The 15,363-nt window shown below is 42.6% G+C and overlaps 1 protein-coding gene across 1 annotated transcript in view; it reads left to right on the top strand.

The window, feature by feature from the left end:
- Positions 1-7,161, top strand: part of LOC138979298 (fibrillin-2-like) — a 123,062-nt gene extending 115,901 nt beyond the window's left edge. Inside the window, exons 60-66 of the mRNA XM_070352034.1 lie at positions 27-146; positions 552-680; positions 1,411-1,521; positions 1,916-2,038; positions 2,232-2,340; positions 2,759-3,086; positions 4,169-7,161. Coding sequence (XP_070208135.1) covers positions 27-146; positions 552-680; positions 1,411-1,521; positions 1,916-2,038; positions 2,232-2,340; positions 2,759-3,086; positions 4,169-4,543 — 1,295 coding nt within the window. The 3' untranslated portion in view covers positions 4,544-7,161. The remainder of the gene's footprint in view (positions 1-26; positions 147-551; positions 681-1,410; positions 1,522-1,915; positions 2,039-2,231; positions 2,341-2,758; positions 3,087-4,168) is intronic.
- Positions 7,162-15,363: the final 8,202 nt, after the last annotated feature.

Raw genomic sequence — 15,363 nt, 5'->3', positions numbered from 1 at the left:
TATTTTCTGCTACTATTTTGATGCAGATCTTGATGAATGCACAACAATGAGACACAACTGTCAGAACAAATGCATCAACACTCCAGGCAGCTTTGAGTGCGATTGTCTGCCAGGATTCCGTAAAGGTTCTCGGGGCGAGTGCAGAGGTAAACCAGGCTTATTTACAGTTGAATAGTGTTACATGCAGAGATGGCATTAACTGGAAATATCCATTGTTTTACTGGTTGATAACTAAAAATATCATGAACAATATCATCAACCACAGCTACTGGTTTGTGTTTTCGTTTATATTTCGTGCTTGCAAATGTAATTGTTAATATGCAGGGTTTAACGGTTTATCATAAAAGAGTGACCAGGTTCTCTTGGAACCAGGCTGCGGCACTGTTTGTAAAATGGCTTGCTTCATCACTAATATCCGTAGTTCTTCATTTTAGTGTACAACAACAATGTATTAGAACCATCTCAAATTACAGATTTAGTTTTCCTCCTGCATCAAGTTTGCATACGTATGATGATTATCGTGCTGACTGTGCTGTAACTTTTGTGTGCAGATATGGATGAGTGTGCAGAGACACCGGGACTTTGTGGTCCAGTGGGTACATGCCACAACACCCAGGGAAGCTATGAGTGTGTGTGTCCTCGTGGCTACAAGCGAGACAAGGCGGGCACCAGGTGTATTGGTAAGTCAGGTGAAAACCCCCTTTAAAAGACCCCCCAATTTAAAACTTCCCCCTTTATAAGACCCTGCTTTCTCAGATGTTAGATACAATGTCATATATTCCTGTGAGGTTACCCTCATGGAAATCCGGGCTGCTTTCTCCCTGGGGAAAGCGAGCTGCCATACAGTACAGCACTACCCATTTTATTTCTTCTTTTTCCTGCATATACGTCTATCCATGTTTCCAAGCCCTGAGACTTTTGCTGTGAACTTGGGCTCTTTATCGTGGGCATGCATGCCACACAGGAGGAGAGTCTGCACAAAGTTGACTCTGGGAAATAAATCCCTCACCGAACCCACGCCGATAGCAACAACTGGATTTGAAGCCAGCGCTGCTACCGACTGAGCTATTTCCCTGCCGTTCCGATCTGTTCACAGTCTCTGCACATGTACCTCCATGATAAGACAATCATTGCACACAAAAACATGAGAAACAATAGCAAGCAGAGATGTTTATGAACACAATATGAAGATACATTTGCACAGTTATGATTGCAATAAATGAATTAATTAATAAATGGGTAGTGACAAATGGACAAAGAGATTGTGCTTTGTTACAGACCAAGAATGAATTAATTCATAAATGGGTAGTGACAAATGGACAAAGAGATTGTGCTTTGTTACAGACCAAGAATGAATTAATTCATAAATGAGAAGTGACAAATGGACAAAGAGATTGTGCTTTGTTGCAGACCAAGACGAGTGTGAGGATGGCAAGTGTGAGGGTGACTGCGAGAACACCCTGGGCAGCTACAACTGTGTCTGTCTCCCAGGCTTCAATCAACACTTCGGAAGCTGCGTTGGTAAGACAGGACCTGTGCACTATCATTCACACATTCGATGACGGAGCAATAGCTGAGTGGTTAATCACACATCCCCCGTAATCAGAGTTGCAGCCTATGAACACAGAATAATAAGACAGGAGATTTGTGCATGAATTCACGATTTTCTGTAAATGTCAGGGCCTCAGCTGAATATGTTTTTGTTAGTCAAAATCAGCACTGAAAAGTAGGTATGAACCACAACTCCATGTTTTTAGCCGTAACATGATAACACAACACAGATAAACGTTCATAGTAATGTCTTTTAATTCAGAATCGAAGTCTGAGACTTTTTCAGTGATTATGATTTAGTACCAAATAAAACGGTCATTTGCTATTGATTCACAGGTGAATAGTGTTCTTTTTGTGATTTCAGATGACAATGAGTGTTCTCAGGGCTACCAGTGCGGTCTAGCTTTGTGCATCAACACTCAAGGCAGCTATGACTGTCAGTGCAACGGTGGACTCTCCTTTGATCTCAACCAGCTTTCTTGCATTGGTCAGTGTAATGTCTTGCTTCTCTCTTTCTCTTACAAACATACGCACACACACACACACACACACACACACACACACACATGAATGCTCAGTGGTATGTCCACAGAAAGATCTGAACTCTTTATTTGATGACTGTTATTTTCTTGCAACCTGAAATACAGACCAATGAAAGACAACACTGTTTATGTTTTCAGACCAAAATGCGTGTGGTGGCAACCCCTGCCTGTTTGGCTGCTCACCGGATGGTGGGGGCTCCGGTTTCACCTGTGGCTGTCCATCTGGCTATGTACCTGTGGGCCAAGGGTAAGGCTTCACTTGTGTGCCTCTGAATTCTGTGTCTGATGCTCTGCTGTGTGTTTAGTAGAGCTGTCAACTGTTCAAATTAAATCAAATCAAATTCACTTTATTATTTCAGTCTAAACATGAAGACAAGCAGACCACTTAAACATAACATTAAAATAAATGTACGATTCTTATATAACCAATAGTCTCGTTGAATACAAATAATCTTCCCGAGAAGATGCTTTCAGCGTAGCATGCTACGTTGTAACAGAAATTGCTAAGGCTAAAAATCGCTATGCTGAAGCAAATAATCACAAGCATGCAACAGTGTGTGTGGGTGTGTGTGTGTGTACCATACCAAATAATCTGTCTAGTATTCTCTGTCACACTGTGTTCCAATACCTGGTATTCCTGACTGTGTTATTGGTATCCATTGCAGGCACTGCATGGCCAGCAACCCGTCCATCACACAGTACCCACCAGGCGTTCAGCTACCTCACGAGCCCGGTCCCTCCAGTGGTGATCTGCCACCCGGTGAAGGCTGCTACAACTGCAACCACGATTTCGGTGACCTTCCACTCTCCCGACCTTACAGTGGCCGCAGTAAGCGAAGCGTAGCAGAGAAGACGGAGATTGAGGAGGAAGACCTGGATGAAGTGTTGAACCTGTACCAGCAGCGCCTGGTAGCGGAGAAGTCCATGTCTGTGGGAGCTGTGATGCGATCACGTCGCAGTGTTGATCGCTACTATGACTGGCATGTCAACAAGGCAAGTTTAGCTGTGTGTTTGTGTGTGTATGGGGGGGGGGGGGATTAAGGTAGTTGCTAGTGTGACAGGGAGACAGATTTGTCCCCTTTTTCACCGCAGCTGCTCTGCAAACCTTTGTGTTTGGCAACGTAGCAGATTTGTATAGGGGTATTTAACCCAAACTTACTCCTGTTTGACTATTTTTCTTCAAACAGAATTTGAGTGTTTTGTGTACTTGGTTACACTTAAATGAGTTTTCTTGCACCTACTGGTTACATATGGGGCTGCTGGCAGGGTTGGACTACTAAGGTCTGACATCATTGCCATTCGTAAATATCGTGCTGTTACCTTCCAATATGCGAACCTGTGAGATACTGGTTCGACTGCACTGGCTTTGCCTCTGAACAGGATTCAAGTCTGTTGTGTACATGATTGCACTGAGATAAGTTTTTCCTCATCGACTGTATTAAAATGTACCAGTTTGAGGTACAGTTTCTTCTTTTATTTGAGGGGGCAAGGAGGGATTTTTTTTGCCTTTCTATTTGGATGTATGAGAGAGAGAGAGAGAGAGAGAGAGAGAGAGAGAGAGAGAGTGAATGAATGAGTGAGTGAGTGAGTGAGTGAGTGAGTGAGTGAGTGAGAGAGAAAGAGAGAGAGAGAGAGAGAGAGAGAGAGAGAGAGAAAGAGAGAGAGAAAGAGAGAGGGAGGGAGAGAGAGAGACAGACAGAAAGAAAGAGAGAGACAGAGAGAGAGAGACAGAAAGAGAGAGACAGAAAGAGAGAGAGAGAGAGAACATAGAGAAGAGAACAGAAAACAAGGTGTATGTGTTTTTGTTGTTGTTTTTTTGTTTTTAAAAGTTGTGTTGTTGCATTCATCGAACCTGCATCTCACTGGTTTATTTATAACATGCAGTGGGTGACTGGGTTTCTGCAGGTAATTTCAGGTGTAACTTGTGCGTGTTTCTCCAGAAGCCTGTTTCAATATGAGGCCAAATTCACCTCTGTCTATTTTTGTCAAATGATGGTCTACAAGAGCATGATTTTTGTCTGTTTTTGTCATTGAATCTTGTTTGATTTCATACTGTGTGGTTTTTGCTTTTCTAGAAGAAGACAACCTTCAACACAACAGAAGTTGCAACAGCACCACAGCTTCCAATGACATACGAGAACCAGACCGTTGTTCTGCGACTGAAGCACAAGCAGACACGCCCCAAAGTCCGAATCATCAAGGTACTTCCCGCGATGGCGGCACTGAAGCACAACGTTCGTTACACCATCGTCGGAGGCAACCAGGGCGATGTCTTTGCCATGCACGAGCGCAAAGGGATCAGTTCCCTGCATTTCACGCACAAACTGGCGGAACCGGCCGAGTTTCGCTTGGAGATAAAGTGCGAGCCTGTTGTTAGTGACGTTAAGGTGGAGGACAGACCAGTGCATCTAGACTCCTACACGATAAAACTCCTCATCTTGGTGGAGTGATGACGGGCTGGTGCTAGCATGATTCTGTTCTTTATTTTGGGGGTTAACTCATGCTTTTTTTATTTTCATCCTTACGCCATTTTGCTTGTTAGAGTTTCTATTATTGTGATTTGAGGTTTTTTTTATTCTCTTTTTCTTTCTTATGTTTTCAGGTACATAGTTTCATTTATTAATGTTTCAATTTATAGTTTTTTTCTGGTGATGAGGGCTAGGTTTTGAGTTATTTTGTCTGTTTATGTTTACAAAATAATATTGAGGTCAGTATTGTATAGTTTTACTTTTTACTCTTTTTTCCTTTGACACCTTTAGCTGCTTCTTTTCTTTCTTTGATTTTTTTAACATTTGTATTACTTTAATACAATAACTGCATAAGCTTAGGGTGATATGTGTCCTGATGTGTTCAATATCAAATTTGAATTTGCATAAAAGGTGCACAGACAAACAATAGGTACTTCGTAACAGAATTGTTGTCTTTCTTGAGCGAAAGAGACAAATTCAATGCAACTTGATAAGCAAATATAGCTCAATACTGTACTAACATGACACATCCAGCTTCTATACATGATGTGTAAAATGTAAGCCCCCATTCTTTCTGTTTATGTGTTCATTATCATTTGATTTCAACAACACATGAAAAATGGCACTAGATTAGTTTCGAGGATGTGTCTTTTCCTGCATGTTACATTTTTGTTGACTGTTCTGAAATCTGTTTCATGATCTTTTTAAATCAATCTGAAAGCTATATCAGAAGAAAACAAACGTAAAAGTAACGAATATTAAAAAAAAAAAAAAGTGTTTTGGTGACGTTTGACGCGTTTACCAATCTGGGCAAACTGCATGTGTGACTTTGAATGGCCATTGTAGAACAATATGTTAACAGACATGAACATCAAAGTTATTGAATGAATACAATGTATGTGGGGAGTTTGACAAAAATCAGCCATCAATTGCCAGTGCCAGTATTTTCATCCACACCAGGCATTTTGTTAGCCATACAGTGCACAGCCATTTTCAACAAACATTTGTGTCACACAAAAAGTTTTGAGGCTTTTCAATAAAAAGTATTAAAGGAATGCAGATTTTGCATTTAATACAGCTTTAAAATGAACACGTGTAAGTGAATGTACAGTGCACCTTATTGTAAATAGCAATTACTCACATCCTTAGGGATTTACAGTAATTTTGATGTTGTGCTTTGTGTGAGATTGGTTACTTTAGATGTAAACAACATTGAAATTCTGCCATGCCCTTGTTTCATTAAAACTACTCTTACATCATGTTATACTTTCTGGTCGCATAACAAAGAAATGTAAGCAATTTAAAAAAAAAAAAGTCTGTGGCATTATGTTATACAGTCACCAAAGTTTATGTGAATAGATGATTTCCGGAAATAACTCTTGTCGGGTTTGTATGGGTTGTGAAAGAGTGAGTACCCTTGCTTTACTCAGACAAACATCACGTGGTTGCTGTACAAGTGTTTGAGACACGCCCTCTTGCTAGAAACTGGCGTGTGATGTCACGTTTCACAAATGGGAAGAAACTGACGTTACGTATGCGAACAGAGTATCAACTATCAAAATTGCACTTTCTCCAAGAACTACGCATAATGCTTGGACCGATTTCTCTCCTCTCTTCTTATTTGTTTACTTTGAGCATGTGTTGCACTGTTGGCTGGAAGCAGAAGTCGAAATATTTGTCCGAGCTTCAAGCCGCATAACTCTGCCGAACGGTGATGTAGCAGTGACAGAGTTATTTCTAAAAATCATCTATTACGACAAGTATATCTTAACTGTTTCAAGTTTGTTATTTTGGGAAATTAACTCACTATTAACTCTTTTTTTTTTTAACACACTTGTGATACAGCAAACGGATGCTTCTACAATGTAGTAGCATTCATAAAAGAACATGAACAATTTGTTGCTGTGTCTGAGCAGGCATGGGAATTGTCCGCCGAAAGGCAAATTTCCGCCAAATTTTAAATTTTTTTTTTTTGTTCCACCGAAAAAGCAGAAGTTTCCGCCAAAAAAAAAAAATGGGGGAGGCAAAAATGGTTCTAAAAACTTAATTAAATGGCAAACTTGGAGCTAAGATGACACCAAATTGCACTATTTGGGTTCTTTGGAGAGAAAAAAATTCCGGGGGGGGCATGCCCCTGGACCCCCCTAGTAAGGCTAGGTGCTTCGCGCCGTCGACTTTGTTATTACTTACAAATGTTCAGCCTTTTTTACAATTTTTAATTCCCATGCCTGCTGAGGCACTATATATAATTCATTAATTTACATATTGGAATAGTTGAACAAATTGCTTGTTGCATTTATGTTATGTACATGTATAGTAGCAGATGTGTTGCTTAACTCAGTTGCATAATGTTTGTACAGTGCAAAATAAGTGAGACTAGTAAACGTACAGTGTATGCAGAGCTATTTAATATTTGTATTGTTTACTTCATTCAAGTACGAAGAAGTTTGCTGTATGAATGTACTTGTAAATGTTGAGTGCTCAGAAGAATATATGCTGATAGATATGTGATTATGCAAGCATATTTGTAACTTTCCTTACTAAATGTTAAAAACATAATGTATATGATATGAATGGGTAATAAAGTTCTCTTCATTGAACTAATTGCACTTGCATCTCTCTTTTTTTCTCTCCCTCTGTCTGTTTCTGCCAGTCTTGTGTGCATGCTCTGTGTCTGTGTCTGTGTCTGTGATACTTAAACTTTCAATTAGAGCCCGGGTAGCTCAGGTGGTAGAGCACTGGACTTGTGATCGAAAGGTCGCTGGTTCGAATCCGGGCCGGGACGGACACGGGTCAACTTTAATGTGCAGACCCAGAGACGGTATCCATCTCCCACCCCCGTGTCACCACAATGGCACGTTAAAGATCTTGGTCATTCTACCATAAGTGCAGATGGCTGATACCACCTAAAACACGCATACATCAAAAGCCGTGAGGGCGTTAAAACTCAAATCGTATAAACCAATTCATGTCCAATATAGGCAATTAAGACCTGACGGACAATAAGCCCCTTAATATTTACTATGAGTAAAACTTGCTGAGTTTCAGTATTTCTTTTAATGTATTGCACACCACATCAGTTGCAACTTCATCACCTCCCTAAAAATGAAAAAAAATATAAACAATAGGAGTTATCTGACACCCCATTTGTATGATCTTACGCAACAGAAGAGAAGGAGGTGCACACTTAGAACACAGCTCAAGAGCGAGTGAGAGTTTCCTTGCAGCTTAGTAAGACATTGAACAATTAAGTGAGTTTCAAATTCTTATGCGCTCTTCTTATTCCCAAATATCTTTCGCAGCAAAAAGAAGTTTATAGTTATCTTCTGTGAACCTTAGTCAGCAACTTATAGGAAGAAGTATATAACAGCTAGGGAACAAGTGAGTTTCAAACAGTTTTTTCTCTCAGATATATATATCTTTTGCAGCAAAATCTAGTCTACATGTTTGTTATAAAAAAAATCATACCAGTAGGTCTGTATTAAATTTAATCATTGATCCCTACAAGCATGTCTGGCTTGCCTTTAGTATGGCTATACCTGACACCTACCGTATATGTCAATCCTCAAAATAAATTCAGAGAGAGAGAGAGAGAGAGCAAGACTCAGACAGACAGAGAGGGAGAGAGAGAGAGAGAGGGGGGGGGGAGAGAGAGAAAGAGAGACGGAAACAGAGAGAAAGAGAGAGAGACTGACTGAGTAAAACGAGTCGGACATGCCGGTCGGGGCAACGATTTTGTTGCGTTAAATAGTTGGGCTTCTTAAATGCACACACACAAAGAGTTAACTGCTAGCATTGAAAAAAAACTCGAAAAAAGTATTCTACTTCTTCTTCGTTTGCTTCTTCGAGCTCATTGCCCTCTCGATCTGTCTTTGTTCTCTGTCTCTTAATTCCTCCTTCTTTGTTCTCGACCTCTTCCTCCGCTTCTCCGTCGTTGTCTTCCTCCTTCTCTTCCCCTCCTCCTCCTCTCACAGTCTCCTAGTTTATTTTCAGTGTTTCTCCGACACTCCAAACAAGGCCTGCATCTCCAGAAATTAGGAGAGGCGGATGGCTGTATAATGATGCTAGCCAGCGCATCTGGAGTTTCGCTCAGTGCCATACCCTGATCCAGGACCCGGGCCGATGCCACCAGACGGCTGCCTCCCATGCCTGAAGCTTTTGAAATTGTTGTGGAATTCAAGGTGGCAAAGAGTCGTCCTCCTCCGGTTCCTCCTCGTCCTCCTCCGTCTCCTTATTTTCCTCCTCCTCGTCATCTTCAGCAACAGCAGCAGTAGCAACAGCACAATCTGAACCTTGTGGTTCTTCCTCAGTTTGTGACTGCTGTTACCTTGGTTTTTCTTGCTGTGTGTGCACTTTGTATCCCCTTGGTTGTTCTCGTGTTTCTCCGTGTTGATGCTGCATGCTGTCTATCAGGTTTTATCTTTTTTTTCATCAGACCTGTAGGTCTTTGTCTTGCATGTGACCTAGAAGCTTGTATTCTTTTCTTATAGTGGTTTTTGTTTTTTAGTAGACCGTTTGTTTGTGGTTGTGCTGTTTTTGTGAATCCCACATGTGTCTGACTGATTGTGGAAAGTTCTATACTGACAAGTATCCGTGTTACATCGTCCAGGATTCGAAAAGCGTGACTGAGAGACTGGAGTGAACTCAGCGTTTTGAAGGGATGTAGCAAAGGCAAAACACTCGGGCTTGTGCCCCCCAAAAAGTCTGAAATGTTTGTTTCTCGTGGTTATGTTTTAGGCCACGGTCAAAAGATCGTGTAGGTTACCTAGCTCAAAGTTAGGCTAGGATAGCAACTGATCAAAAGATCAGACAAAGGCTCAACAGCCTCAGTACCAGTCTGTCAACATATCATATCACTAGATGATTACCCGCTTCGCCGGGTACCGGCTTCGCCGGGAAGAAGTAGAGCCGAATACCAGGCTGCGCCTGGGACCTGGCTCTGCCGGGTGTACGCCGGCTTTGCCGGCGCACGAAGGAAAGGAGATAAACGCGCAAAACACTGGAGACCTTCTAAAAATAGTAACGTGCAGTGACCTTCTAAAAATAGTAACGTAGTAACGGGAATATGGATTGACGCCACACGGAGGAAGGGAGATTATCGCGGCCGAAAACACTGGAGAAGATAAGGAAGAGTTACTGGTAGTGGTTCCCGACCAAAAAAAAAAAAAAAAACAAAATCGGTTCAGCGCGTACAGCGCTGCGCGCTGAGAGCACGTGTTGAAATATCTCATCGATGAGGTTGTGTCCGGGGTGTAGCTGAATACGGTGTCCAAATTTGAAAAAGATCCACCGAGAACTTTGGCCGTGCATCGCGAACAGACAGACAGACAGACACTAGTCGTATATATATATATATATATATATAGATATCATAACACTCGAGCCACAGCTTTTATTTTATTGTTGTGTGTGCAGTGCGTGTGTGTGTACGTTTGTGCGTGTGCGTGTGTTACACGACACTTGAGATTGACGAAGTTCTCAAATGTCGTATAGTTGTGTTCTTTTATTCTACGTGGCCCGTCTTCACAGCAGCAGACAAAAACTCGTCAAATTGAGTTCGAGGATTTATTTAGCATTCCATACAAACAACTGCACATCGTAGCAGAACTCAAAGTAGAAGCCTTTTAACATACAAATCGCGCTCAATGGCCTATATAATAAATACTCAATCTCGAGAATATTCCAGACCAAACATGATACAACTAAAATTATATGAACCGTCCATGGACTAGAATAGTGACATTCTCTGTGACGTACATCAAAAGCACCGACGCACTTAATCCGAGCGAACGCCACGAACCCACGACTCAAAACAACGTGGTAAACAACTTGTTTAGACAGGACTAGAAAGTTCACCTGCATTCTCGTCCAAATATAAATATTGTGTTTACAAAATATAATATCGGTACTTTCCCACAAAGTACAAATAAGTCAACTACATGCAACACACAAAACTGAACCAAAGTTCAGCAACGGCAGCGTTTCCTAACATTACCCCCAACACAAGAAGAAATTTACCTAATTTCTTTCAATCATTGAAACGCTACCTGTACACATATTATGTACTAGATGAATACCCGCTTCGCCGGGTACGGCTTCGCCTGGAAGAAGTCGAGCCGAATATCCGGCTGTGCCGGGGACCCGGCGCGGCTTTGCCGGGTGTACGCCGGCTTTGCCGGCGCACCGCACGAGGAAAGGGAGATAACCGCGCAAAACACTGGAGAAGATAAGGAAGAGTAAGTGACAGTGACAGTGACCTTCTAAAAATAGTATAACGGGAATATGGATTGAGCGTTGTCGACAGTGACCTTCTAAAAATAGAAACGGGAATATGGATTGACGCCACACGAAGGAAGGGAGATAAACGCAAAACTGACACTGGAGAAGATAAGGAAGAGTTACTGGGAATGGATCCAGAGAAAAACCAAAATCGGTTCAGCGCTGCGCGCTGAGAGCACGTGTTAAAATATCTCATCGACCAGGTTGTGTCCGGGGTGTACCTGAATATGGCCACCAAATTTGAAAGAGATCCATCGAGAACTTTGGCCGTGCATCGCGGACACACACACACACACACACACACACACACACACACACACACACACACACACAAGTCGTATATATATATATATATAAGACTAGATGAATGCCGGGGTGAATCGCGAGACAGAGACAGACAGCGTGGCGGTTCACCACAGTCACCTTTGAAGGCGAAGTCCTGTCAAACGGGATTGAGAATTTTAGAGCTTATTTCTTAGCCCTATATTATCTGTTGTGGCTTCTCAAATGCCAGAACATACAGACAGACAAAAGCCGCTAGACCCCATCACAAACAGAACTCTATAATCCACAGACAGGTGTTGCTTACACTCACACACACACACACACACACAAACACACACACACACACACACACACAGAAGCCGTATATATATATACTAGAGGAATACCCGGCTTCGCCGGGGTGAATCGCGAGACAGAGACAGACAGCGTGGCGGTTCATCACAATCACCTCTGCAGGCGAAGTCCTGTCAAACGGGATTGAGAATTTTAGAGCTTATTTCTTAGCCCTATATTATCTGTTGTGGCTTCTCAAATGCCAGAACATACAGACAGACAAAAGCCGCTAGACCCCATCACAAACAGAACTCTACAATCCACAGGTTTTTGCCCACACACACACACACAAACACACACACAGAGAAGCCGTATATATATATATATAATATATGTATATCTATATCTATAAATATATAGAGATAGGTGAGAGTGTATTTTTCGCGTGGCTATAAATTGATTCGACCTTTTCACTTTGACAGTAAGAACAACTTACGGGTGCAAGGGAAGCGTTCTGGACAGCGTAGTGACATTCTAAAAATAGTTACTCAGAAACGGGAATTTGGGGTGAACGGCGCGAGACAGAGACAGACAGCGTGGCGGTTCACCACAATCACCTTTGAAGGCGAAGTCCTGTCAAACGGGATTGAGAATTTTAGAGCTTATTTCTTAGCCCTATATTATCTGCTGTGGCTTCTCACATGCCAGTACATACAGACAGACAAAAGCCGCTAGACCACATCACAAACAGAACTCTACAATACACAGGTTTTTGCCCACACACACACACAAACACACACACACACACAGAGAAGCCGTATATATATATGCATATCTGTATCTATAAATATAGAGAGATAGGTGAGAGTGTATTTTTCGCGTGGCTATAAATTGATTCGACCTTTTCACTTTGACAGTAAGAACAACTTACGGGTGCAAGGGAAGCGTTGTGGACAGCGCAGTGGACAGCGCAGTGACATTCTAAAAATAGTAGTAACTTACAACTGAACGGGAAAGCCACACGAAGGAAGGGAGATAAACGCCAAACACTGGAGAAGATAAGGAAGAGTTACTTATAATGGTGAAATGAACACAAAAACCAAAATCAGTTCAGCGCTGCGCGCTGAGAGCACGTGTTGAAATATCTCATCGATGATATTGTGTCCGGGGTGTAGCTGAATACGGTGTCCAAATTTGAAAAAGATCCACCGAGAACTTTGGCGTTGTGATGTGGTGTAGCGGCTATGGTGTGTCGGTATGGGGGCCCGGGTAGCTGAGGTGGAACCAAAATAGCTGAGGTGGAACCAAAATCGGTTCAGCGCTGCGCGCTGAGAGCACGTGTTGAAATATCTCATCGATGAGGTTGTGTCCGGGGTCTCTCTGAATAAGCCCACCAAATTTGAAGCAGATCCATCGAGAACTTTGGCCGTGCATGGCGAATACACAAATACACAAACACACAGACACACAGACACACAGACACAAGTCGTATATATATATAGATGTATATCTATATCTATAAATATATAGAGATAGGTGACAGTGTATTTTTCGCGTGGCTATAAATTGATTCGACCTTTTCACTTTGACAGTAAGAACAACTTACGGGTGCAAGGGAAGCGTTCTGGACAGCGCAGTGACATTCTAAAAATAGTAACGTAGAAACGGGAATATGGATTGAAGCCACACGAAGGAAGGGAGATAAACGCAAAACACTGGAGAAGATAAGGAAGAGTTACTGGGAATGGTGAAATGAACAGAAAAACCAAAATCGGTTCAGCGCTGCGCGCTGAGAGCACGTGTTGAAATATCTCATCGATGATATTGTGTCCGGGGTGTAGCTGAATACGGTGTCCAAATTTGAAAAAGATCCACCGAGAACTTTGGCGTTGTGATGTGGTCTAGCGGCTTTGGTGTGTCGGTATGGGGGCCCGGGTAGCTGAGGTGGAACCAAAATCGGTTCAGCGCTGCGCGCTGAGAGCACGTGTTGAAATATCGACCAGGTTGTGTCCTGTCCCGGGTGTACCTGAATATGCCCACCAAATTTGAAGCAGATCCATCGAGAACTTTGGCCGTGCATCGCGCACACACACACAGAGACAGACAGACAGACAGACACAAGTCGTATATATATATATATATCTATATCTATAAATATATAGAGATAGATGACAGTGTATTTTTCGCGTGGCTATAAATTGATTCGACCTTTGCACTTTTACAGTGAGGACAACTTACGGGTGCAAGTAAAGCGTTCTGGACAGTGCAGTGACATTGTGAAAATAATAACGTAGTAACGGGAATATGGATTGACGCCACACGAAAGAAGGGAGATAAACGCAAAACACTGGAGAAGATAAGGAAAAGTTAGTGGGAATGGATCTGGGAAGATGAACAGAAAAACCAAAATCGGTTCAACGCTGCGCGCTGAGAGCACGTGTTGAAAATTCTCATCGACCAGGTTGTGTCCGGGGTCTACCTGAATATGCCCACCAAATTTGAAGCAGATCCATCGAGAACTTTGGCTTGGCATAGCGAACACACACACACACACACACACACACAGACAGACACAAGTCGTATGTATATATAGATACTAAACTACTCACAAAAAGTTAGGGAACACCCTTCATTTTCATGTGTTTTTGCAAATCGATGCTATTGTCAAAACTTTGCAAGCTACAACGCTGATCTTACACACACGCACAGAGTGGACTCATGCCTTTGTTGTACAGGCTTGGTGTGCTGCACGTGCTACTCGGGCGTCAGTGGCTGAGCGTTGAAAATTGGTGAAAAGTTTGAAAATGTTACCGTTTTATGCTGACTCACCATTTTTTCTATAGCGTGTTTCTGACAAAATGATGCACTGCACGTGGAAGCTTGATGCTTTGACTGTGAACACTGGTCACTGGTTACTCAATAAAAGCCAGGGCCTGGGCGGACCAGGGCACAACATCACGATGGTCGGACGACAGAAGTTAAGCCTGCTGGACAGAGGAAGAGCCATGGGGTGGTTCCAAGAGGGTTTTGGAGTCTTGTGATGACGGAGGGGGACACCAGACGCCTTCTGGCAATCTCCCGTACGCCAAAACCCTCTTGGAACCACCCTATGCAAAAACACATGAAAATGAAGGGTGTTCCCTAACTTTTTGTGAGTAGTTTAGATGAATACCCGCTTCGCCGGATACGGCTTCGCCGGGAAGAAGTCGAGCCGCCGACCCGGCTTTGCCGGCGCACCGCACGAAGGAAGGGAGATAAACGCGCAAAACACTGGAGAAGATAAGGAAGAGTAATACCCGGCTTTGCCGGGACAGTGAGCTTCTAAAAATAGTATAACGGGAATATGGATTGAGCGTTGTCGACAGTGACCTTCTAAAAATAGAAACGGGAATATGGATTGACGCCACACGAAGGAAGGGAGATAAACGCAAAACACTGGAGAAGATAAGGAAGAGTTAGTGGGAATGGATCTGGGAAGATGAACAGAAAAACCAAAATCGGTTCAGCGCTGCGCGCTGAGAGCACGTGTTGAAATATCTCATCGACCAGGTTGTATCCGGGGTGTACCTGAATATGGCCACCAAATTTGAAACAGATCCATCGAGAACCTTGGGCGTGCATCGCGGACACACACACACACACACACACACACACACACACACACACACACACACACACACACACACACACACACACACACACACAAGTCGTATATATATATATATATATAGATACATTAAAGATTAAAATCCACTTATGTACATTTGTCTGTTGGAGAATGCCACACAGTTTTACTCACATACTCGGCTGAGAAAATCCGCTCCAACATTGTCTGAACCCTTAAGTGATTCCACTCGCATATCAAAGTTCTGCAAGTACATCACCCACCCCATGATACGATTATTTACAAGCTTTGCAGAGTTCAGGTAGGTGAGGAGTTTGTGATCAGTCTGAAGCACGAATTT

Source organism: Littorina saxatilis, linkage group LG1 (genome assembly GCF_037325665.1).
Source record: "Littorina saxatilis isolate snail1 linkage group LG1, US_GU_Lsax_2.0, whole genome shotgun sequence".
Lineage (NCBI taxonomy): Eukaryota > Metazoa > Mollusca > Gastropoda > Littorinimorpha > Littorinidae > Littorina > Littorina saxatilis.
Note: the sequence above shows the minus strand (reverse complement) of the source record. Positions and strands in the feature narration are given on the sequence as shown.